The 25,363-nt window shown below is 38.0% G+C and overlaps 1 protein-coding gene across 1 annotated transcript; it reads right to left on the bottom strand.

Annotated features, from left to right (window-relative positions):
- Positions 1–603: 603 nt before the first annotated feature.
- Positions 604–12,215, bottom strand: LOC124158206. Its single transcript, XM_046533394.1, has 6 exons — positions 11,911–12,215; positions 10,722–11,360; positions 7,598–7,787; positions 4,100–4,224; positions 3,968–4,057; positions 604–2,249 (listed from the first exon to the last, which is right to left on the bottom strand). Exons 2-6 carry the CDS (start codon positions 11,223–11,225, stop codon positions 1,839–1,841), a joined length of 1,320 nt encoding a protein of 439 aa, XP_046389350.1. The 5' UTR covers positions 11,226–11,360; positions 11,911–12,215; the 3' UTR covers positions 604–1,838.
- Positions 12,216–25,363: the final 13,148 nt, after the last annotated feature.

Below are 25,363 nucleotides of genomic sequence, written 5' to 3'. Positions count from 1 at the left end.
CTGAAATCTACGGCTTCTGTCTAGGTCATATTATCTCTTATAGCTCTTAGTTGGATTAAGCTCATTTAGGCTTTCTGCGGCATCCTTTTCATGATAAAAGGTTAGTACACATTGATTGTGTATCATACCAGTTTCATTTTGGTTCACTTCGTTGAAATGGATTTGCCAAAATAAGAAAACCTTTCAGTAACTCTATGTGAATAGTTATTTAATATATTTACTGTCTCTTCTTGGATAAGAATACGCGTATAGCCTTGTAATTACCTTGAGCAGTAAGCATTTTTTTACATCTGAGGCATCCGCTATGAATAACATATTGAATATTTTAATGATTAAATTTTTTATTACCTCTCTCAAACATCTTTTTCCAAGTGTAAAGTATGGATACGCAATCATTATCGTAATTTCATAGACTCTCAAACTTTCATGTGCAATATATCACTCTTTCCCCTTTTCCAATTGGAGATTTTTTTAATTTTTGATGTCTATGATTTGAATGGTTGCTAAGGAAAGAAGAAATTATGAATTTATTCGTCGTTTTTGTTGTATTTAATCGATTTTTCTAAACTTAAATGAATTTAAAATGCATTTTCTCACCATAAATAAGCGATAGAAATTTATATTTATTAAAATAATGTTGTAATTACAGAAACAACTCTGTACATTTTTGATTTTTCTCCCTTAGCCTCTTGGCTGGTTATTTATTAGTATTAAGAGATGTCATGCATGACACCATAGGAATTTTTTCAGTTTATTTGATATCTACTATATTTATTATTTCCATTATAGCCTTCCATTCGTACCATTAGCGTCATACAGTGTAATAAAGCCTAGTGAGACCAGTATTTAAAAAAATACTTCAAGTCAGTGCAGTAAATTTTAGGCGTTCTTACTAACCGTTTAGCTGTAGAAAACACACATTTACAAAAATTTGTATGGTTTCTTTTAATTCAGTGTTATAAAAATTTAATGCTTAAAATAATGGCTTAGCATTAGCTTAATAGTATCCTTTATACTATCGTATTTTTTATTATGTGTAACTTTCCAACGACAAAATATACCCATGTATTATTCCTGTCGTGCTCAACATGATAGTAATTGGTTTTCTTACTTTAATTGGTGATTTTTAGTGGTAATTAATTAAGTTAAATTACCAGCAATAAAAAAATGAATCATTATCTATAAATTGAAGAAAAATGTTAAGAATGCAACAAATTTTCCTTTTAAAAGAGGTAAAACGGAATTTTAAATTCTTTCAAATCGATTTGCTATCATATAATAAAAATCGTTGTCTCAATTGAATAGAGTGACCAGCACATTGGAAACAAAGGTAATTATTTCTTTCTGTCAAATTATTTAACGTTACCTAGCTTTGTATTGTGAATTGAGATAAGGCTTATTCTCTTACGTATATCCTGTCCTTTATAAGGCTACATGTAGTCTAGATCATGAATTTGACTGACAATAAAATATTTTTTCTCTAATTTTGAATTTAAAAAAACTATAAACAAACATAAAAGGTTTTAGGTACACCTTTTTGCCAAAGAAATAAAATAAATACGATGTTACATGTTTCCTTCTCATTCACCTACCATACACGTATCATCATATTTATCGTTATAAATGGTTCGACAAAAATGGATCAGTATTGGGTATTAATCCAAGAATATCCATACCTCACTGTTCTCCAAAACATATCGTTACTATTTGATATTCGCGAGATGACAGGGAAAGGATTTTCTGGCGTGAATATCTTAGAGTGGAGGTTACTCTTTATTTTTTAGGCATTTTAATTCATCCTCGCGAGAGGAAGAAACAATGCCCCGTTCTAGGGGTCTCTACTGCGATCTGGGCTTGACCTTTCGCTCCGTCGGTGCGGCGAACCTCGAGTCAAACACGGGAAGAAGATCTTTGACACGTCGCCGGATACCCCCAGGAGTCCAGTCGCAGACTAAGGCCCCGGGCTTGACCACAGCCCCTCCGAGGCCTCCTCTGCCCCCGGCACCTCCGCCCCCGGCCCCAGGGCCCGACTTCTTCTTGCCTCCGGATGGTGGGGCCTCGGTTGGGAAGTGTGTGGCTCCGTAGAAGTCGAGACCCACCTGCAGCAAGATGTTCGCTTCCTCCTGGGACGTGAGGGTCACCCTGATGTGCGGCGGGCACGGGGGTGGCGGTGTCGCCGCGTTCGAAGCGGGGGCGCCCGGCGCCGTCTTGGCGCGGCTCGGCGTCGAGGACGCAGTGGGCGTGGCACCCTTTAATGAGTGAAAATTAAATATTTACTTAGTTTTGTGTGACGTTCCTAAAAGATTATTTAGATAAAACTAATATAACATGAATTGTAGTGTTTTATTCCGCTAAATTACTAAGAGATATTTTTTATCACCTTCCCTGTGGCTTGATGAAAGTCTATTCATAATTAAAATTTACTTGAGCGCACTCATCATTTATTTATTACAGAGTTTCAATACCTCTGTGCCATCAGTTAATCTGCCCAGCCAGATATGAGGATCGTTTTGTATGCGGGCTGGAAAGAGTTCGTCGTAACTCAGCCTGACGCGAAGTTTCGGAAATGCAGGCTAGAGTTGACGGGTACGTAACATCGACGCTGAGGTAAGAGAACTGTTGAAATGAGGAGGCGAGGAGGCAAAGTTTCTGGAGGGGAAATGTAAAAGGCGGGGAAATAACAGAGAGTTTAATGAAGGGAGTGTGGGCGCTGGAGACAGGAATAGAGGAGAAAATGCTGGGTAAACGGGGTAGAAGGAAAAAGAAGAAAATAATTGACATAAAAGCCACAATACAGAAGATGGAAATAGAGTAACGCTAAAGGAAAAGCCGTAGTGATTAGCGAAATGTTCTATACGAATTAAACTAAATAAAAGATAACCTATGGTTAGTTTCATAGCTATTTTCAGAAGTTTCCAAACCGTGTCAATATTGTAATTGTGATTTAATTATTTTTCGATCAATACCATCTCCAAATTTTCTGTCAAATAATTTCTCTCAGATTTTTCCTGAAAGAGTAGAACTTTAAAAAAAAAAATTGTCAAACAACAATATTTTTATTTCTTTTTTATAGTTAAAGTGACCATATTTCTAGGCAATTAGGAGTGAATTAATATAAATATTGTCATTTAACCACATTTTGTCAGTTACATGCGAATATTTCATAGATTGGACGGCTTAATACGGTGTCTTACAAAGTCGTCACTGTAGGCAATTGACAATCCGCCAAATATATTCACCCCTTTTCTCTATTTCGGAAGTACATAAATAACCAAATGAAAGCTTGCTGTTGACTAAATTTAATATTTTTAACGCTGCTTTAAGAAAATGATGAATAATATTAATAGTTACAACACAATTATTGTCACTTTATTGAAAAAAAAATCAAGGGAAATTTTGTTTCTTGTAGATATTTCAAAACTTTTTGGTAAATGTAACGACTGAAAAATATTTCAAAGCCTGCCACGTGAATGGCGGTGAAATTCGGCCGCTTCGAATTTTTACAAATGATGCCAATGAACGGATTTAGCCCAGGTTTAAGGCTCTAAACCGGTTGTAACTTCTTTGAAGTCCATTCTCCCTCGCGCTAACATCCTTGATGAACCGCGATGGCCTAGCTTCTAGTATCATGAGCCTCGGTACAATGCCTTAGGAATCCAAGAACCTGGATAGCGCAGTGGTTTACGCTGTAGCCCGGAAAGCTTAAGGTTTTTTGTTCGATCCCCGGTCCACGGGGAATCATAGCAATTTATGTATATTATGACCGGCATATTTACTTAGAAAAAATGTCAAATATTAAATATAAATATGCGAGGTAGCTACCATATCGGGCTATTATAATTTACTCCGAGCGTAATAGAAGAAATAAAAGCGTCGTAACTAAGCACTTACTATAATGCCTTTATTTCCCCACCCTTTCTATCATTTGTGGGCCCACCATTTCTGTCATTTGCTGCATTATACATACCTTTCCGCTTTGGCGTCCTTCTTCGGCCGCCGCCCTGCTCGTCGGGGTTGTCCCCTTGCCCTCCTCGCCTTCCCCCTCCCCCTTTCCCCCCTTCCCGTCCACCTCCTCCTCTTCCTCATCCCCCAGCTCCACCCCCACGCCCCCTTCCCCCATCTCCCCGTTTCCCCCCTCCAACTTCTTGGCTTCCACGCCCGACTGCCCTGCCGAAGTCTTCCCCTTGTCCCCGGCACCCTGCGACTGGCTGTTGTTAGCTCCCACTGCAGAGGAGATAAGGTGGACAAAATGATTTTTATAGGATTTAATCACGTTGCTAAGGAAATGGGAAATTCGTAATGTTATTGAAATCATGCTTTTTTCGTGAAAAATTGAGGCATATGGGAGAAATTGTGCCCCTATACCTCATTTTTCATATTTGAGCTGCATTGATCACCGAGGTGGGATCTTGAAAGAAATCTTTATGCTAAAACGAATGATATCTACTAAGTTCAGGTTCCTGTCATTGAAAAGAAAGGCTTTCAGTGGGTGATTTAGAGAGTTCTTCTTGAAGAATAGTCCGATAAAGACAAGACCTCGGGCTTATTTTCATTAATCGAATCAGAAATCGTAAGATATTTCATTTTTAGGTGTATGCGTATTTTTACTTTGGCTGTGAATTGGCTTTAATAATCTACCTAAGCATATTGGTGTTTTTTTCAAAATTTTTATCATAAGTGCGACCTTTCCATAATCTTTTATCATCCCAGCAACCCAAGCTCCCATGGCTACCATTGGAATTCCACACTTTTTCTTCGATTGGTAAAACGATACAGTGCTCATTACTTCGTTTGGATTTCTTTTCAAATACGTGGATGAAACGCTTAGGGTTTACATAAATCGTAAAATTATATGGCATGTCGTTTTTCAAAAGTAATTAGCTAAATTAAATAAACACATTTTTAATGCTTGAAGCTGTAACTGTTTCAGATTAAAAAAGTAGAATTTTATTTTATACCCAATGAGAGGAGGAAAGAAAGAAGTAATTTAACTAGAGCCTTTATTGATATTATTTGCAAGTATAATTACCAATATCGCTCACCGGGAATGAGCGATATATGAACTGGAGTCGAATATCCCTTAAACAGGAAATAAAGTTTTATGTCTGATAATCTAAATTGAATTTTGGTGCTCGATTTCCTTCAATGAGTAGCACAGTACACCTTTGGGAAAAAGATGGAGAGCGTCATAATAGCCTTATTCTTCCGTGGTTTATTTATGAAAGAAAAAGGTCGTATCATAGTCGAATACGCATTAAATTAGTATTAATTTATTTTAAAATGAGATTTCATTTCAATATTTAAATCATCACTCGGATCAAAGAAAGTTTTATTAATTTACGATAACAATTTTTACTTAACTGGGAATATTCCACCTAGGTGTTCAAGTAATACTACCGCGGTGTGAGGTATTTGCCTTAACGGATGCTTTGATTTTTTTCTAATTTGCCAAGGTTTTCCTTGCTAGTCATAAAATAATCCCTTTGGACCAGATTTTAGACGATATATTCAGCTTAAAATCTCTGAGCGTGGTATGTTGTTAATTACAGATTGCTGTGGATTTTTGAATTTTTAAGCGTAGGAAGCATGGTCCAATTATGGCTGGACGTCCTAATCGTGAGACTTAAACCTGTCTAGTTGCGGCATCATCAATTCCCTTTGATTACAATCAACATTGAACTATCCCACGGGAAGAAAAGGCTCGCTTTCTCAAGAAAGTCCGTGGTACAAAGGCGTAGGATGCGGGATTTGCGGGAGCACTTGGTCTTAATCCCTTCTTTTTCCCACGCATGGGTTCAACCTGTCAATGGTGAAGGAGGGATGACGGCAGCAGGCAAAATAATTAATGCCTTCGACCACGGCATCTTTTTCATCAACGCCCTGAGGTTTGCTTGATTGCACCGAACCCCTACCGAGCTGATATCATCCCGTTGGCAGCCACAAAAAAACATCCTTGTACGGAATTGAGGGCGTCAGCAGGCTACCAATTGTAAGTAGACCACCATTATCATCTTGCTGTTCATTTCTTTTAATTCGACCGTGGTCACGAATAGCCCTTGATAAAATGATTTTCATCCTTCTACCTGCCTGTCAATATTGGCATGGAGTTAGACGGCATTGAGCTGCTTGGATGTTATTTATAGTGTTTAATAAGTGGTGTTCATGATTTTCAACGGCAAATTTTCCAGTAATTTTTAAGATGCCTGAAGATGTTTCGAAAGTGGTTTATGGATCTTTCGAGGATTGTATTTTTCATCGATTTGGTGTTGGCCTTAAATCAAATATGCAAATAAGTTGAAATGTCTAAATATTCACTTCAGCAACAGTCGTGCACGGAATTGGTAAGTTCGTGACATGTTTTTCACCTATGTTTTGTTTCCATTTACAAAGGATAATGGCTGTTTGCTTAAGTATCAATATACAGTTTTGACTACTTAAGAAATTCCAAGACTTGAAAGGGAAGTAGTACAAACTTAAATGTTCATCTTAGTTGAGAAATCTGCCGTTTTGGCATCTCTATAGCGATAAATTAGCTTCTTCTATTCTATACTCCTTCATACTTTATTTTTTTTTATTTTATTCATATTTATACAGAATTTATTGCGACTGCTCACAAATGGCCTGTATTTTACTTATATTCCAGTGACTTTTGGGAGATAACACTCGTTTCTTACACTATTTCGCAAAATGTTGCTTGCCTATTATACGTGATTATTATCACTGAAAAGATGGATTGTTGTCCTGTTGTAGCACTTGAATTCAGTATCTGTTGCAAGGTCCTTGTGGACATGATGACCTTCTAAGGCACGTGTAGCAAATCACATATCACAGAAATGAATTAATCTGTTTCATGATAAATATTAGTGCAGCGTCAGAAGAGAGTGTTACAATTAAATGACTAGTTTTCAACCTTCCTCCTGTCATAGACGCCTCTTGAGCCAATAATTCTGTTTATAATGAACCATAAAGAACTACAAATGTTTTTTACCACTGTATTTGCGACGCCTATGGTATAGTGAATTACTTTTCGTAATTTAACTGTAACGTTTCGGTATAATATCTGCCAATCTCAGAGATTAAAGCAAGAGTGACTTTTTAGTTCTTCCCTTTTGACCAAGATCGAACTCGTAACATTCGACATTACATGACGAATTTGAACGGCATAATTGGCTGACTACGGAGATATCGTATGTTTTCATGTTGTTTACAAACGGTTGAAGATTTTATTCCTAATAAATTCAGTACTCACTAAGAAATAGAAGTATCTGGATTTTTATAAAAAGGTATATGTAATAATTTTACTACCAATACCTTTTTATAAAAAGCTTTTTCCCATTTCCTATTCCACATATATATTCATGAAAAGAAGATCTATATGCATGGCATAACTTATGACAATGGACAACATTAGCTGTTATGACTGTATAGTCATTTCCAGTATGCGTAACCTATGGGCACATTGAAGTTGGGGTTCCAACATTAGCTTCATTGCGCAGCCACCTTGATCTCTCATGTGCATAGTTTCTCCAAAGGGGACGACGCCAAAAATGCTGCGTTCATGAATTGAATTGAAAGGCATTCATGTGTTCTGACTTACCTTTATCTGGTGTGGACTTGCGTCGGGCGGCCGGGGGAGGGGAGCTGGGTACGCCGCGGACGCGGATCACATCGATGACGGAGGGGAACTTGGGCCTCAGGGCGAAACGGATGTCGTCCAGCGGGATCTCTTCGGGCACGTCATGCACCATCACCGCATAGGCCCGAAGGGGTCGGCACGGGAGAGCCACCTTCAAGAGATCAGACCGATAATCAGTCCTCTTAATCATGGATCAGTGTAGCAGCTAAAGGCAATTCCATTAAAAATATACCTTTTAGGAAGGAGGGGCAATTTTAATTACGTACTTTATATTTTCCTCCTTTCGACATAAATTCTACTTGGGTAAAGATTTTCATCCACCTAAGGTAATATTTAAGCACTTTCTGAAAAAATATTTTTCGTAGAAATATGGCTATCCGGCATTTATTTAGTGCCTCAAGTTATTTTTATTTTTTTGGTTATTTGAAGGCATGTTTTCCAGTGGTGGACAATTATAATAAACCTGGCACTAAATATATTGAATTCCTACAATCGCTTTATGCGTGGCTAAAATAGCAGAAAATAGGCAGTTAACTATAGCCATTACATTTGAATAATCGGTGAAAATCCTACATTTTTCGAATGCCTAAATCAGACTAAAAAGTTTTAGTTTAATTCAAGTAAAATTTCTCAAAGTATTCTAATTAAGTGTACTTTAATGACGAATTTTAGGTGAACACTAATAGTACATGAAAACTCAGAGAACCAACCTCTAAAATAAAGTATAGTTGGTGCTCTCGAATGCCTGTAATTTCAAAGGCTACATCATTGTACGAGCATGAAGTGTTTTTCCATCAATGACTTAAATGACTAGCTACTTGGCCCTCAGTTATTCAAATTTAAGAAAATAGAGAAATGAAGACGCTCATCGCAACGGAATGTATGGCATTAAATATGGGTGACGATGGATGCAAAATAGGCTTACTTTGTTATTCGTTTTGTGGCCTAATCAGACTTATACCTTTCTCAATACTATCTGCATCTCAGTGAGTATCCATATCTTCAAGATAATTTTTTATAGCTTAATATAATGTTCACCATGAAAAAATATCATTTTTTTATATTTCCTTAGCTCATTCTGTGACGTAGAATTTGGAGGTCATTGGGTTTCAACGTTGATGTGCCAGAGAGATATGACCTTTAAAGATTCTTCCTACGCAGATCGAATAAAACTTGTTTCCGGATGGATCGTCAGATATTTAAATATTCCGCCGAAATATTCACACTACTCCGTATTGAAGGTGAATGTTTCTGTTCCGTGTTTTTTCAAAAAGATCATATCGATGCATGAAATTATGAAGCAATTTGTTGAGCGGTATCGAATCTAAGATAAAATGTGCGATGCCGAGTCTAGCCCCCGGGAAATCGCTCACGTATCGCGGCTCTGATCAGCATTTGAATGGAAATCAAGAGTTCTTTCGTAGTTTTTGTGACCTTCGACGTAAAAGAGAGGTGTTTTATCCACAAGCTTGAGAAAAATTGGTCTGTTGCAAAACATTGACGTGGAAAACTACTTTGCAAGTGGTAATATTAGAGATGATCGAATTTGAATGGTGGTAAACTGTTTTGATGCATGCAAGGCGTGATGAATTAATTTACGAAAATTTTAATCAAAAATTAATTAGAATTGATAATAAAGTTAACTAAATCTCAATTAAAGAGTGCATTTTCATAGAAGGAGGTTATTATTTGAGGAACATACTTTTTTAAGGGACCTTGATAAATTCTTCAATGTTTGCAAAGTTAGGTATTTGTGTATCCCATAAAAATAAGAAAGGATAAATCATCATTTGGCGTTTGTTCTGTATTCTAGAGAATATATAATTTTATAAGCTCTGAAATCGAACGGTAGTTTAACTGTTGTGTTTGTTCACGTTTTTTTTCCAAAAGTACTGTAGATAGAGTGGATTTAATGCTGCGTAGTAGCTAAGTGGATATACTAAAGGCTGTCGAAGGAGGAGTACTATTAAGTGCATATTTTTTTCTGGATTTTCCTTCACCGCTTAAAATGTATGCCCAAGAACAATTTATGCATTAAATTTACCAAAAAAGAAAAAAAAATGTTATGCAAATTTCTCTTTGAAATTGGTTTAATCCTTCAGATCTGGTTGCTCGAATTTCTGAAGCGTCTTTGCCATTAATCGTTGGGTGCAGGGGAAATCAGAAAATTATCTTCTCTCTTTGCTTTCATTAGCAGTGAATACGGCATGGGAGTGGATTTGTAAAAAGCTTTATACTATTATTTACGATTAAATCTAGCAAAATTATTCAGAATTGGTAATTTTGCGTTAATGGAGGAAAGCACGGGAACACCGGCACCCAATTCATTCATGAGGCATTATATGAAGTTAATGTGTCTAAAACTATTCTCCGGCCGTACATTTTCTAGGTTTAAAAATCGCTTTCCATTCAGGCGCTGAGATCACCATCGTTTAGACTAAACAAGCCTTGAATGATTGGCCCAAATTTTAGTGAATATTTCGTGTTTGCAATAAAAAGGAAGTAACTGAAGATCTTACTCTTAGTCTTAGATCTTAGTGGAAGCGTGCTAAAATAGCTAAACTACTTGAAAATGCTGAGAGTCTTCGTCATAACAGAAATATGCCCCATGTGCATAACATGCGTTAAACCTAAGAGACACTCAAAAAGCCTCGTGGTATGAGGTAGCCCTGGAAAGTGGATGGGTTATCCTCCATGAATAAATTTCAACTGCCTACTCCTTACTTAGTATGCCGTTGAATAGGGGAAGAAATGGAAGAGTGGAGCGCTATATACAAGAGATATACCGGTTGGATAACAATTACCTATGGCACAGTAATTGTGTGACAAATTATATGGAAGGTAAATAGGAGCTTAATATAAAAGTATTTGAGGAGAAGAGCACAAGGAAGAAGATCAAGAACGAAATAATAAACCCGGGATAGGGTGAAATGAAGGTTTGCAGTCAAAGAGTCTTAAAATTGCAGCAATGAGAATGAATGAATGGCTTGGAAGGTGTGAGTCGTACCCTCATCTATACAAATCAACCCTGTTATTGAAGCAATCACTGAGGGCGTTGAAGTTAAATTCTTTTTGAAAGACTTACCTTCCAGTATCTCCTAGCACCTGTTACACGATGAAATCCCTTCCGAAACACTGTGCGGAAGTCATCAATGTCCGCAAACTTGAAGAGTATCCCAGTGGCAGTTCTTGAGAGAGAGAATGGGCATCGGAGTCGCATTCTCTCGCACAGTCCCGTGGCACGCTCGATGGTCAGCTCCCGGCTGGGTGTCAGGAGGAATGCGGCGCGGACCACGAAGCCCTTCCGCCTCCCCCGCCCCTCCTCCCCGATCTCCTCCTCTTCCTCCTCCTCCTCGTCCTCCTCCTCTTCCTCCCCCTCCTCCTCTTCCTCGTCGCCCAGCGTCTCGTTGGACAGGCCCTCCGAGTCGGAGCCCGAGCCTCGAATACGCGACGCCACCGTGCTGGCCGCGAACCGACCGGTGCGCACCTCGAAGCCCCGTGAGGCGTTGAGCAGGGCGATGGGCTCGGACGCGGCCAAGCTCGACTTGCGGGGAGGCGGCCGTCTCAGCCGGTCAATGTCGTGGGACATTTCCTCAATCCTCTGTTTCACTCGAATTTTGGTGCGGGAATTTTATCAGCGGGCGTAGAAGTCTCTGGATAATGAGTGCTTTCACGTCAGGCGTTGAAGTCTCCTGGGTATATTTAGCTGTATTCGCCTTTCTTCCTGGAAAAGAATAATTATTTCTTTTTTTAACTAAAATAAGGTATTATTATTTTCGTAAATTTCAAAGGTTTTCCTGCGAAAATTATCCCCAACATACCGATATAAAAATATTAATTGAATAAAATATTAACTTCTTGAATTTACTCATAATTTAATAATTTGCTTAGTACCGTAGTACCTTCAGTAAAATTCAAATATCCTCAGCTGCGTGAAGTTCGGTTTTTTGCCACCACCTGCATCTCAGCCTCAATTTAAACCGAGCAAGTTTTCTCAGTATTTGTCTTTATGAATTGCCATTTAGATATTTCTATACATACATTCTGTAATTCATTTATAAGTGATGAATGGACGTTGATATATGCTCAAATATTAAAAACAATGGTAGCTGAAATACCGGACAGGATGTACTATCGAGTTTTATTAGCAAGTCATAGGTGAACAGAATATTCATGCCCCCGTAGTCTAATCTTAAATGTATCCATAATGGCGGCGGAAAATTCTCAGTGATGGTGTTGGCAAATGGGTACATACAATGCCTATTGGATCTCACCTGCTGGGAAATGTGGTCAGTAGAGCCGTTAATCCTGCACTTGAGGAAGCACTCCCGACCCTTTGCCCGTAATCCTTTCCCGCTGACTGAGGAGAGATGTTGGATCGCCGTCAAACTGAGCACTCCTCTCACCCACGAATGAGCCGCTGACACCACACCCGCTCACCGTCCTTCTCCCTTCTTATTCCTCCACTCAATCGCAACCTCCTTTTCCCTTCTGCACTCTGCCCTCCGCCGCGGGCTTCGTCTCGGCCGTGTCTCTGGCACTCCCGTCTGTCGGTGGACCCTTTGAGTGTGCGGCCTCCGTCGCATCCGGAGGAGAAGCGCTCGAGATCGCGAAGGCAAAGCGATTTTTATCGGCCCGCCCAATCCCTCCACCTCCTCCCGTCAGTCCCTCCGAAACCCCCGACGGCCAACCGCCTTCCCTCCCCACGTCTCTTTCCGCTTCAACATCCTCCTCCCGGCGATCACCCATTCAAAGACGCGGAGCACATACACGGGCGTTTTCCAATCCGCCCACGAGGAACAACGGTGGCCCCGTTACACGCCCCTGCCTTCTCCCTCAATTCACTTCTTCCTCCTGTTCCACGGCGGAGGGTATATCCCTGCTGGCGTCTCAAGAGATTAGCCGAAAGGAAGAGGGAAATTTTAGCATTCCACAATTGTTGCAGACGCAGTTTCGTGGACCACTTCTCAGCTTCCTGTCTTCAGTCGTCTCCTCCGCCTCCTTTGTGCCGCATCTAAAAATGAAGAGCCGCGTGAGGACAAAGGCGGAAACACACACGAAAATGTCCTCCTGTGGGAGGCAAAACGGGTGAGGCTCAGTGGCAAGTGTTAGGAAAGAAACGGGGTAGAGCGGCAGCTCCTTTGTTTGGGACTGGAAGAGTTTCCGAGTGATTATTATTCATTAGGTCGCCCAGATGCCGATTACCGGCCGAGTAAATGGAAGATGTTTAGATATAAATCAGTGATGCCAAGCAAGGTCTTTCAAAACTTTCCTCCGCGGCGATCATTCAAATCATGCCGCAAGTTGAGAACCCACGCTGCTAGATCATGAGAATAAATGATTGAGAAATAATTTGATACAAACCTTGATATTACTGAATGATGCCCTCGCGATAAATGTCGATTTTGATGTATTTTCAGCATACATAATGTATTCCAGATTTTTTCCGAAATGCGTTATGTTCATCTGTTATGCAGAACTCATGCTGAAAGTCAATTTCATTTACGAAATTTTGTATTCTTCATGTTTTTTTTTTTTGCATGGTAAAAATTTCTGCTGCTTTAATGCATCTTATTTATTATCTGCCACAAAATTAAAGTTGCTTACAACGACATAACTATATTTTTCATTTAAATGAAGTTTGTTTTGATATTTGTAGCCATCATCAATTTAAACCTCAATTTCCTAAATTAATTTTAATAAAAGTAAATTCTATTGATTATTATTACGGCACTTTCTTTGGATTTATTAACGCTAGCATGCTGAAAATGCATCTGCAGTGCATCAAAATTGAGTGATAACAATGCGACTATTTCCATGCTGTTATTACCTAAACCCCAATTTCCCAAATGGCTTTTATTGATACCTGAAAAACAATAGATGTTGGTATTAGAATGCTGTAACGTAATAATAATATCCTTTATATAATATATTGGGGAAACTTACCGTTATTATCGGAGTGCTTGTTTAAGAATATCAATTATAAATATTGATATGTTTTCATGGTATTTTGATTTACCGATACTCTTTTTTTATGTGAGTATATATTGCGTCTCAAAATACCTATTGTTTGCGACAGCTTTTTATGAGCGTATAACTTTTCAATATCGAATTGGAGAAAAATTGAGAAAAAGGCTTTTTATTCCTCAATAGCTGGGAAATCATTGATTTTGTCGCATCTTTTATGACATTTGCTCCAAAAATTTTATGGTAATTGCCTTTCGAATTTTCTCTGGATATAAAATAATAATATGTTGAAATGCAACGAGAGGCGTGAATTATTATTTTTTTTCTCCCTTTCATGCTATTATTAGATTTTTTGCGTTTTAAGGGTGTTGTTATTTTGCTTAAAAAGTTAGCATAAGGATAATCGGCCTCTAATCAAATTTCAATTTTTTTCCTCTGTTGTGAATAAATCAACGTGCGTCGAAGGACATATGTAGGTCTATAAGTTTAGTTGTAGGTATATGCTCAGAGCAGCTTGAGGCAGCTCAAATTCTTGCTGGTATCCGCAATGCTTTCTATACAATGAAAATATTTAAGCCAGTGTGGGAAATAGGTTATAGAACGATACTTATTAATCCATGGCTTTTCTTCAACGTACATTTAATCAATCCTTTTTTCTGAACATATCTGTTACCCGGACTTTGGAATACTGAGGTAATACACCGATTGAACTTTTTAAAACAAGCTAAATATTAGTGAAGCCTTAAAAGAATATTGCAGCATAATTGAATACCATATAATCTTCTTTAAATGTTATAAGAATAATGTTTATCTTGTTCTTTTTTATATCTTGGCGGGATATACGTCAAAAAAAGATAAAAATAAGATACATTGTAAACGCAAACCATTATTTATTTATGCAGCTTTTATTGGTGATGTTTTTGGAAATACAGAGACAATGGGAACAGCTCACATGGAGCAGTCACTGAAATAAAGCAGAATATTCTTGCATTGCGTCGATAATCCTCTATCCAAAAGTGGCCAGTATGAAGATCCAATATCGGTCTAGACTTCTCGGTTGAATTTACATCGCTCCGATTACAGAGACCAGATGTGTGCGTGTTACTTTTTCTCTTTTTTCTTCTCCTCATGAGGCCAGAGTATGAAATGGGAGCGATTTGATCCTCTTCTTCGTATGCCCAGTAGCCAGTTTTCTTGAACCGCCTCGCCTCACCCTCTCTCTTCACCGGCACACCATGCTGCCGAAAAAGGCTTTCGAAGTCCCGAGAGGAGGATGGGGAGTTTAAAGGCCCGGTACAGGTAGCTGGGAAGATTGGTGAGAGAGGCAGAGCTGGGGAATGGGTGATAGGGTATTTTGGGGAGTAGAGATCGACCCTGGCGAAGGTAGTACGTTTGTGTGTGGGAGTAGCCGATGTGGTCCCTGGATTTTGGAGCGGGAGTGAGGCACACAACACACACATGCACGCCCGCTCACGGGCTGAACGAGGCGGTGGGATGGGTAAGCGATTTGCATAACACGAAAATGGGGCGGAAATGGCTTATGGGCCGTGATTGCGCCGCCCGGCCATGATTGTGCACCCACCTCCCCGAAAAGCACGTGAATCCCTCCCCTCCCCCTCTTCCCTCTCCTTCACGGGGTCCGGCCTCCACCCCGCGGTCCTTATAGGGAATTTCGGCGAGCTCGGTTTCACCTGGGGCGGATTGCACAATCTATCCGAAAGCCTAAAGTCATGCGTGTCTCTTTATTATTATTGGTAATAATTTTTAATTCCGAACATATTCGTTTTCACCATTCGACTTTAGAAAACATATTATTAGGCAACCCCCTCCAGAAAAATTTGGACTGAAATGAGGCGAATTACACAATTTCTGCCAAAATATAATAGAATGCGTGTGAAACTGTTATTGTTCTGGAGAGAGTGCTGCTGGATGGCGATATTTTGAGAGTAAATAAGGTTGCAAAAATGCAATAGATTTTTATCATCTTTTGCGTAACACGTCAATTTGTCTTAAAAAGAACACCAATATATACTTATATCAGAACTCAACAATTCAGTGTCTCCTAGACAGCCAGATCAGTGCAGTCGATCGCATATACAACTAGACTTCATAGTTCATACCGAAATATAAATTTCCTTAAGCGTGCACCTTAATTATTGCTATGAGGAAAATTTAAGTTTACCAGTTAAGTTTATTTTGTATCGGCTCATGGCTGCAAAAAGATATTCACATCTCTTCATAATCAGATATTATTAATAATTCCTTCAGTTGAGAGAGCTATACAAAATGTTATCCCTTTCCCTTTGACTTTTCTCATTTTAATGAGGAAAAACATTTAAGATGACGAACTTAATAGATAACCCGTAGCAATGCTTTAACTTGGAGTAAAAATTGTACCGAATATGTATATAAGATTGATATAATGCTCTAAAGTTACCTGGCCAATGGTTACATGTGGTTATCTTGGAAGAGCACTGCAAGGAACGGACGTGGGATCGCTGTACAAGGTTCGTCGTTCGTTAACGCCTCTGATGTTTTATGTTAAGATTATTCTTTCATCTGGGTACGAGAAAAGATTTAACCTGCGTAAAAATTAGTATATAATACAAAGGGGTGAAATAATGCAATAGAAATTTTCCGAAAGTGCAGTAGAGTAGCAGTGCAGTAGTAGTAGCGCAAACTGTCATTTTTTGTGTTTTTACGTAATAGCTTACGTATTCCGCAGCATTATCCGCAAAATTACCCCACAGCTTGAGCCTAAGGGAAAGATATAGCATTATATAACCAACGATAGTAATAGGCTAGAGCGTCTGAAAAAAGTTAACCATGATCCATTTTAGAAAACCACTTTCGTGGTATCTCGGAAGCTCAACAGAAAAATTCAATCTCAAACCCTTGAATACTCTTCATAAATTTTGAAATGATGGCAACAAAAAATGTTTTCAACAATACATTTCCAGAGTAGGCAACCCGACTAACTCACATAAATAGCACTGCCATTGCGCATATGAATAGCAGTGGCAACTGATTTGAAATTCTAATATTACTTCCCTAACTCTTCCTCAAGTTCCATATTTAGGGCACTAAGGTCATCCGTCTTCCTGCTGCCTCTTTTTTTCCCTCGCCACACCCTTTTGTTAAACTCCCAGCACGTATAATTTCATGGCACGGGATCCAACTTACCCTTCCATTTTTGTTTCCCTCTGCCGACTCATTGACTAAATATTCCGGGAAAAATTAAAATTTTATATGACGTAGGAGGCTCACTTCACTCATACTCTCCTCATATGATTAATATCGCATTGTCAGAGCAGAAAAACTGTGTTACGACAAACATGGGATAAAGATACTGCATGTGATAAAATGCCTTCTATTTTATTCATGTGGAGAAGGTTTGAAGGAATTAAAAACTATTAATTAATGATTTTACTAGTGATAAATTGGATGCTAAATTTTTTACACCATCTGCATAATCCCTGTGTTTCATTGCCAATTTCTCGAAGTTATTAAACGAAAGTGGTTTATGGGGTTTATTGGACCTCAGGGTATGATTTTCCCTGGCGAATTTTATCTCATTACTTCCGATGTTATGTTTATATTAAGACAAATATTTTAGTTACCCGATTCCGATGATAAGAGTACTTTCCATAAAAATTATATTCCTTGCCATTCCTGGAGCGGTTAAGTATTTTATTTGCAACAGATCTCAGTTCCTTAAAATCCTTGCACAATTTCATTAATATGGTGCGAAAAATATATTATATTTCCGCCCAAGTTTAACCATTCCCAACTTTATTCTCAAACGTTGAGTATTTTCTTGGAGTGTAGTTGTTAAACAATCAAATTCAAATCCTTTGGCTAACGTTTCGATATATATTAATACCTTATCCACGGCTTTTTTCAAGAGGTATAAAGCAATAACATACATTGTTATTTCAAAAATAGGCTTTTTTCAAGAGGTATAAAACAATAACATGCATTGTTATTTCAAAAATATCCCTGATAAAGGTAAAAAAATATACCGAAACGTTGACCAAAAATTTATCATTTAATTCTAAGAGACCTATTCTCTAAGACACTTTAAACGTTAAAAATTGAGGTCAAGAGAAAGAAAAAAACTCAATTCATCCTCAAAACCACAGTTGAAAACCTTGATCTTAGTATTGATTTCAATTGTTGAGTCTATTGCCTAATGCCACGGCTCTCCTTAGTATTTAACGGCATTAAAAAATTATCAAAAAATTATCAAATTTTAGACCGTTTACCGTATCTTCAGATGATACTTAACACTAGTATATTTAGCAATAATTTTTTGAAATCTTCCTTTTAGAAGTGTAACGGTTTACATCTTTTATTTAAAAAAAATACGTATAGCAACCAAACTACCTTAGTTTTTTCTAAATTTTCCACCCTAGTACGTTCCTTATCTTTTTCATCATATAGTTCAAATTTTTCCCTCTTTCTACTCCAATTTCATCAGCAATTACAAAGTAGAAATTCCATTAAAAAATTAATAAAAAAAGTCTCCTGATGTATGGTTTGCGTTATCATTCATAACCGTAATTATATGTTTTTTACCATGGCTATATTGTAAGATGAACTATCTGTTAAATACACCAATAAAAAATTATTTAATGAAATGCATATGATAAAATAAATCATCTAGTTTATGCTATTTGGAATAAAACTTATTATCCTCCAGCACCTCAGCGTACCTTCCAAAGGTTTGACTGAAAAAAACCGTTCCCTCAAATTGAAGTAGCTATCTAACAATGTGTGCAAAGCAGGGCTCTCGTGGTGAACGAACCATTACGCTGTCAAAGCATTTGAAACCACTCTGCATCTTGGTTGCATCAATAGCCTTAATCCCACAAAGCGCCCAGGAATATCGAAAGATTTTGGAGCAATGCGTTTAAATTGCGGTTAATTGGGGATATTCGTGCATTGATGCCAGTCGAAAGAAAAATCCTCCTGTAGGTGGAAGTCGATATTCAATCGGTTAGTTATCTATCGTATGTTTTACTACCCGCTTAAAAACCCTAAATTGGGAAGTGCACCTTTCAAAATGAGACTTGGTGCCGTTGCTAGAAGAAAACAGGCAGGCCCAAATGAGGAAATTGACCCTTGTACTCATGAATTGCATCGCGAAGTGGATTACGCAATGTGTAAAGCTTCATAATGAATTACCCCTGTGGTGTTTTTACGCTTATCGCGGTAGTTCAGGCGAAATGACTGTGTTCATGGCCCCCCCACCTATTAATAAAGGCCTTCCCCACCTATCACAAACTCCATCTACCTTATTCCACCCCTCTTTCGAATCCATTTATGCCGATGGATAGAGCGCTAAGTGTATTTGCTCCCCGCGTGATGCCAGCTCTCTCTCTCTCTCATTCGACTCTAATGCAATGACATTTTTATCTGCTCTGGGGTTCCACTTACCCTTAACTACCGAGGGCACATAACGACCGCGTACCTGTACCATGAGGTGAAACAGACACAAAGTGATCTTTTTAAGTACTGCTTCTACAATTCCATAAGGTCTGGCCGATTTTATTGGTTGCTCGCACCTTCTATCTACGAAAAATCGTAGGAATTTGCTTCCTCATAAGAAAATCTTTCTTTTTTGTTGAAACATTAAATTATGGTTTCGCTAGTAGTAGGACCCGCCCGCCTCTGTGACGGTGCGGGATTCCTCTTCCCTTCCAACCCTAGCCTATCCCAGGAGGCGTCGTCGGGCTCCTATCGCGGCGGCGCCTCCCTCCTTTTTCCTGCCTTGTCCTCCCCCTTCTGCGGTAAGAGGTGATAAGCTTATAGCTTCAGACTCGGCCCAGAAGTGCAACACCGCGAGCCCGCCCTAGGGTTTCGTATTCACTGGTTGCTCGCACCTTTCCTGTATGATTCACTTCTGTATGCTACGCTCTCTATGTTTTTCTTACTTTAATTTTATGTGTTGGTCATAATCGCTTGAATAGTTTTATATTAGATATTATTGTGGAAACAGTAATAAAATGCCGCAAAAATAGTATTTTACTGTTAAATAGTAAACCCTAACACCACTGATATGCCTAACGTAATATTTACGATTTTATTTCATTTTTGGCTTTTGAATGTTGCTCACCCATTTTAATTCTCCACGAAAATTATGCTGCTTCATGTGTGTTTCATTATTTTTCATCAATCGCAAGTGGCCTTGCATATTTCCAATGTTTATTGCAACCCTGAGATCGGCATAAGACCTTCTGATCCCTTAAATCTGCTGTTTTGAATCAAGCTATTAATCTGGTTTTTTTCACGGATTTTTTTATGATTTTCTACTTTTACAATGCTTTGATCGTATTCATTTAGCTTCTACTGATCTCCAGCATTTGAATTTCACCATCAGCCTTTGGCCTGTTCCAATCTCTTGTTGGTGGTCTTGACTGTTTTCCCATTAGATTTCGATTTCCCTCAGCATTGTCTTTATTTTGGTAATACACCTACTGTATAGGTTCAAAAATAATTAATACATTGCAATACCTAAACTCGTAAATACATGACATTACCTTATGCTAATTGTACCCTCAAATATTTTTCCAATAAATTTGCCACATGCCAAATTTATCTGATGCTTTCATTAGCTGTTCCAAGTAAATCCAAATGTAGATTTTTTAATAGAATTGATTTTGTTTTATTCAATTTCGCTCCTCAGTATTTCAATCTTTTTATAAGTATTTTTGTTTTACCAATTTCACTTTCCTTGTTAGCCATCCATCTTTGAAGCACTTCGGTTTGAGGTTCATGGATTTTGAATTTCCGTCTATTCAATTCAGCAGGAAATATGAGGATTTAACTATGCATGAGGGTTTAATATACATTTAACTACTATAAGGGATAACTTTTTGGTTTGATATGAATCTTTCGCACTTATGTCTATGTGAAATTCTGTCTCTCCATCTGAAGTCTTCGCATAGAATGCCAACTTATTGACTGCCGCAATTTCTCCAATGCTGGAGCCCAATAATTCAACGTATGAATCTGCCTGTGCACTACTTAAATCTCAGTACATCGCCAAGTCACTATTCCCGTCATGCTTTCTTATGCTGCCCAAATATTTTTTTTTTTTTCAAAAATATCTTTCGAAGCACCTTCTCGAGAGAGAGTAAGTTTGAGCAGAAAATCGTTTCTCACCGATTCGGTTCCGGGGACACGTTCGAAGTCTCTCATCTTCTTCGAAGACTTCTTCTTCGTCGGCCGTTGGGGACGTTTTGCGGGGGACGGTTTGAGTGTGTGTGTATGAGAGAATTAATTCGAGAGGAAGCGGCCGTGGAAGCGGTGGGTATTGATTTGAATGTCATTTGGCGTGCTGCAGAGGGAAGGGGTTTGGGACGACTAGTCGTGAAGGATTTTTCCGAGGATTCGCAGGATTACGTGACCTACATTCGCGATGACGCCGACGTTCTAGCGTTTGAAATCGCCGCGAGGGCCGCGTCCGATGTGGAACGGGGAACGTCCAAAATATGAGCGGGTTGGGGGTGTGGTAGCGGATTCGGGGTGGGAAAGCCCGTGCACGAAGTTTTAATCATTGAGTTTTAAAATTAAATCAGGGTTATTTTTTTCAGTTTCCTGTGGAGCATTAAAATATACAAAAATCAAATTTGAAATCTTTTGAAAACACGGTTTGCGAGTCCACTTCGTGGAATGACATGATAGATTAAAAGAAAACTTTGTTACAGTCTACTCAGTATTTATTTAGAAAAACTCTGCCCGTTTTGACCTTTTCAAGTCATTATGAAGATGTAAAACAGCCTACCTATTTTATCTCTAAATAATGACCTAAAATAGTCGAAGTTGGTTGATTTTATTAAATGAATATTGTGTCAAATATAAAAAACCTTATTTTTCTATCCATTTTGAAATCTTTAGAGTGAATCGCTGAATTTCTGCGTGTTCCTTGACGTTCTAAGTGGGATTATGAAACATTTTTTTAACAAACAACAGCAACTCATGTCATGTTCTTCAATTTTAAATGCTGAAAGAGACCGTACTTGTCGGCATCGTAGTAGCCTCTTTTTCATATTATTTTTCTCCAACAGATGAATGTTCTTTTCACATATTATTGATGCAGTATTGATTTTGACTTATCTTATTAAATTTTGATTGATGCATTATTTCCATACGTTCCAACGTTTGAAATCGCCGCGGGCCCGCGTGACGGAGAAAGTCCAAAACATGAAGAGAGCTTAGCAAATTCGGAATGAGAAAGCGATCGGTAGCCCGTGCAACGAAGGTTTAATCATTGAATTTCACAAGTAAATGAGAATTTTTTTTCAAACTCCTGTAGTTCATTAAAATAGAGAAAATTAAACTTGTAATCCTTCGTTCAATTAACTACAAATAGTTGAATTAAAGACAATAATATCGTGGTGCACTAATTTTATTTTCACTTTTAACATGTATTTCAATTGCTACGCAGTCATCGCCCGATAATTCTTGTAAGCTATTAAAATAAAACTTGTGGGCAGGGCGATATCTTTGCTTATAATTCGATATGCTGTTCCACGATATTTCTCCACAAAAAGTTGACATAAAACCTTTGGTTTTCCCTGGTTACCAACAGAGAAAATCGCTCCATTTCTGCAAGTTCCACGGCGTTAGAGGAGGGATAAAATATCGGCGAAAATTTTTATTTTTATCGATCTCTTTAATTTTAAATGTATATGGAGATCGTACTTCTTGGTATCGTATTGGATTATTTATCACATTTTTTTCTCGAAGAGGAATCTTCTTTTAACTCATCGTTGACAAAGGAGTATGAATCACCGGCAACATGAATTTTAACTTATTTTATGTCCTCTCACATTTCATGTGTTTGCGTCAAAAGGCAAATTTCAAGACTTACACGAAACGGATTTTTTAAATAAATTTACGGTCGATATTTTAAGCATCCGTTTATGATCAAAGAACTTTAAGCCCTTTCAAAGTCGATGGAAGCCGGTGCACGAGAGTGACTCACTTACGCCTGCACTTAAATTTTCCGGGTGGCGCCATTTGCATACTCCGACCTACTTAGCGCTTTCCATAATTCGCGCTCTTCCTATCGTCCGTGCGGTCGATTCGCTTTACCTGCCGCCTCGAATTGATTGGCGACCGACGGCCTGCCTATCCGAATCGGCATCTCTTGGAACTCAATGCCGCTTCACCAATGCCCTTGACGAAACTTGATCACACGAGCCGATGCAATCAGGATTATTGCCATGCCGGAATGCGTTTCTTGAGTAATAATCTCTCGATACGGCTGCGACTGTTAAGAATATTTTTGATTTATTTCCGGAAGCGTTTCGATTTTTTTCATCTTCATTTTATTTTCCTACTCCCACCCGAAGCAGGTTGGTTAAAAATAAAATAAACGAGATTTGGTGATTGTAAATCTTTATTTTTTTATGTTAAAAATTGAGTACCCAGAATGTCATATGCTATGGTAATGACGGTGCAATATTTTATAGGAAAGGTTATTTGTAAACCCTTCCATTTTCAAATTTTTTCAATTTACACATTTTTTCTTCGTCCTTATTTAAATTTAATGAAGCTAGGGTGGAATTACTTGTTTCCACGACTAGATTCTTTGTTAAATCAATTTTTGATTCGTATATTTGTGTCAAAAACTTTACTTTCAGATATGCCATATACTATGGCTATGACCGCCTAAATTATTTGGTAAATATTTTAAACATGGTCGTGCACCTAATTCATATTTAGAGTTAATTAAAATGGTTGCATATTCTTTGCGGTATTCTCCTTTAAATTTGTCGAAGAGAGGACACTAATGAGAAACTGATTGATTTTCGGATGAAATTATATCTAGATTGAGCTTCCTCTAACTCCCAGCGCTTAAAATCTGTTTTATTTCACTGTTACTTGTTGGTATAAAGTGTTATTATTTTTAACAATCAGCTTTGAATTTTCCCTAAAATGTGTTGGGGTTTTGATTGAATTAGCGTTGATTGACATTGATTAGAACATGTTTTATGCCACGCTGAGAAGATCGTTCTACCCGGATTCAGGATTTTATTTTCATGACTACTTAGTACTTTTTATTTTTAATATATTCCTCTCTTCTCTATCTATACACTACATTTGTTATTTATTTAAATAGGTTTCATTGTTATTTGTCAATGTGCATTAATGGTATGCTTACAAGCACATTGTTGAGATGCATATTAACCAACAGGGTGACATAAGTCCTATGTACTCTTTGTCCCGTCTATATCCGCAAAGTTGTCGCCATCACACAATATAACAAACGATAGATATTTTGGTACTTGATAATGACCTCTATGGAGATAGGTACTTGATAATGACTTGACCTCTATGGTACTTGACCTCTATGGTCGAAACATGTCGTACGGACGAAATAAATCTGTGGTAATGAACGAAGTCTCCTTTTCATTTTCGACGATAGATATGATGAATATTTCACCTTGTTTACTGTTTTATATAACTTTTTTCTTTCCTTTTTATTGTCTTAGTCAAAACCGTTCCGTGACAGTATAAATACTACTATGGCGCATTTATAAATGGTAACTTCATGTGAAAGGTGGTAATATGTAGCCACCTTAGGTGCACTCCCTACAGTTTCCCATCTCATCTTCGATCACAATTCTTATTCACCGAAGGCTAAATCCGTGGAGAGGGAACCTGACCGATTTATGGGTCAACCAGTCTGGTTACTCAATATTGCAACCTTCATGCAATTTTTTCCGTCACCAGCTGCACTCATCTCTGTCCCATAGCCTCGAAAATGCACTGAATAAATTAGGGGGAGGCAGATATGGGAAGGGACCGAAGGTGTTGATTTTTTCCTCACCTACCCTGCCCCTTGAGTCCACCTGCATCTGTCTCCAGTCGATGGCGTACCCAGCCGCCGCTGGTGACCTTTTCCCAAGGGGTGACTGTGTGGACTTCCTTAGCCCCCAGCAGTGCCACTTCTCCATGAATATAATTAATGAGCTAAACCTTTCGTCAACTATTGATAGAGGTAATAGCTTTTTTTAGAAAATTGTACAGCACTTTTAGAGTGTTTCTCTTATGGAATCCTAATTATATAAGTTATGTGTGCACTAGTTTTCGAAAATAGGCATTCAAATTTTTTCCTGTTGTCCGCTACTTTTACTTTTTGGTGAGCCTAATATGGTTTCTTTCAGAACCAATTGCTTTGTTCCATTGTATCTTCCTATTTAAACATATTTAGGCATAAGTATTGTTACTTCTCTGGTTTTGAGCATCAGTGGTCCTCACACTTGATATTTCTTAATCAATTTCATTTTACTTCATGAATTTCATGTTAATGGTAATACGGATGTCTATACCTTATTGATAATTTGTTACCATACTATTAGTTGGGTGATCTTCTTCTCTGCGATTTTAAATTTCTTCACATGGTTTTCGATAATGTTTTTTTACTTATCATTTTAATGTTTTCCAAGTAGTCTATATATTTTAGTATACAATCCCATATATTTAAAATATATCCCAATGTGAAATTCATTTCTTTTTCTTAGATTGAGTTTATTGAATAGATAATGAGTGGTAATCTCCAATATGACCTCAGGCGAAGATAATTTAAATTGATTACCTGATGCGCTAAGTGGAATATATTGCTATAATTACCTGTCAGTTAAAAGGTTTAATGAGGATTATTTCTGGTTTATTTACTTACTAAGCTTATTTACTGAAAACATACGATTTCCTAACGAACCGATTACTTGCCTTCATCATAATTTA

The sequence above is a fragment of the Ischnura elegans genome, chromosome 4 (assembly GCF_921293095.1).
Source record: "Ischnura elegans chromosome 4, ioIscEleg1.1, whole genome shotgun sequence".
NCBI lineage: Eukaryota > Metazoa > Arthropoda > Insecta > Odonata > Coenagrionidae > Ischnura > Ischnura elegans.
Note: the sequence above shows the minus strand (reverse complement) of the source record. Positions and strands in the feature narration are given on the sequence as shown.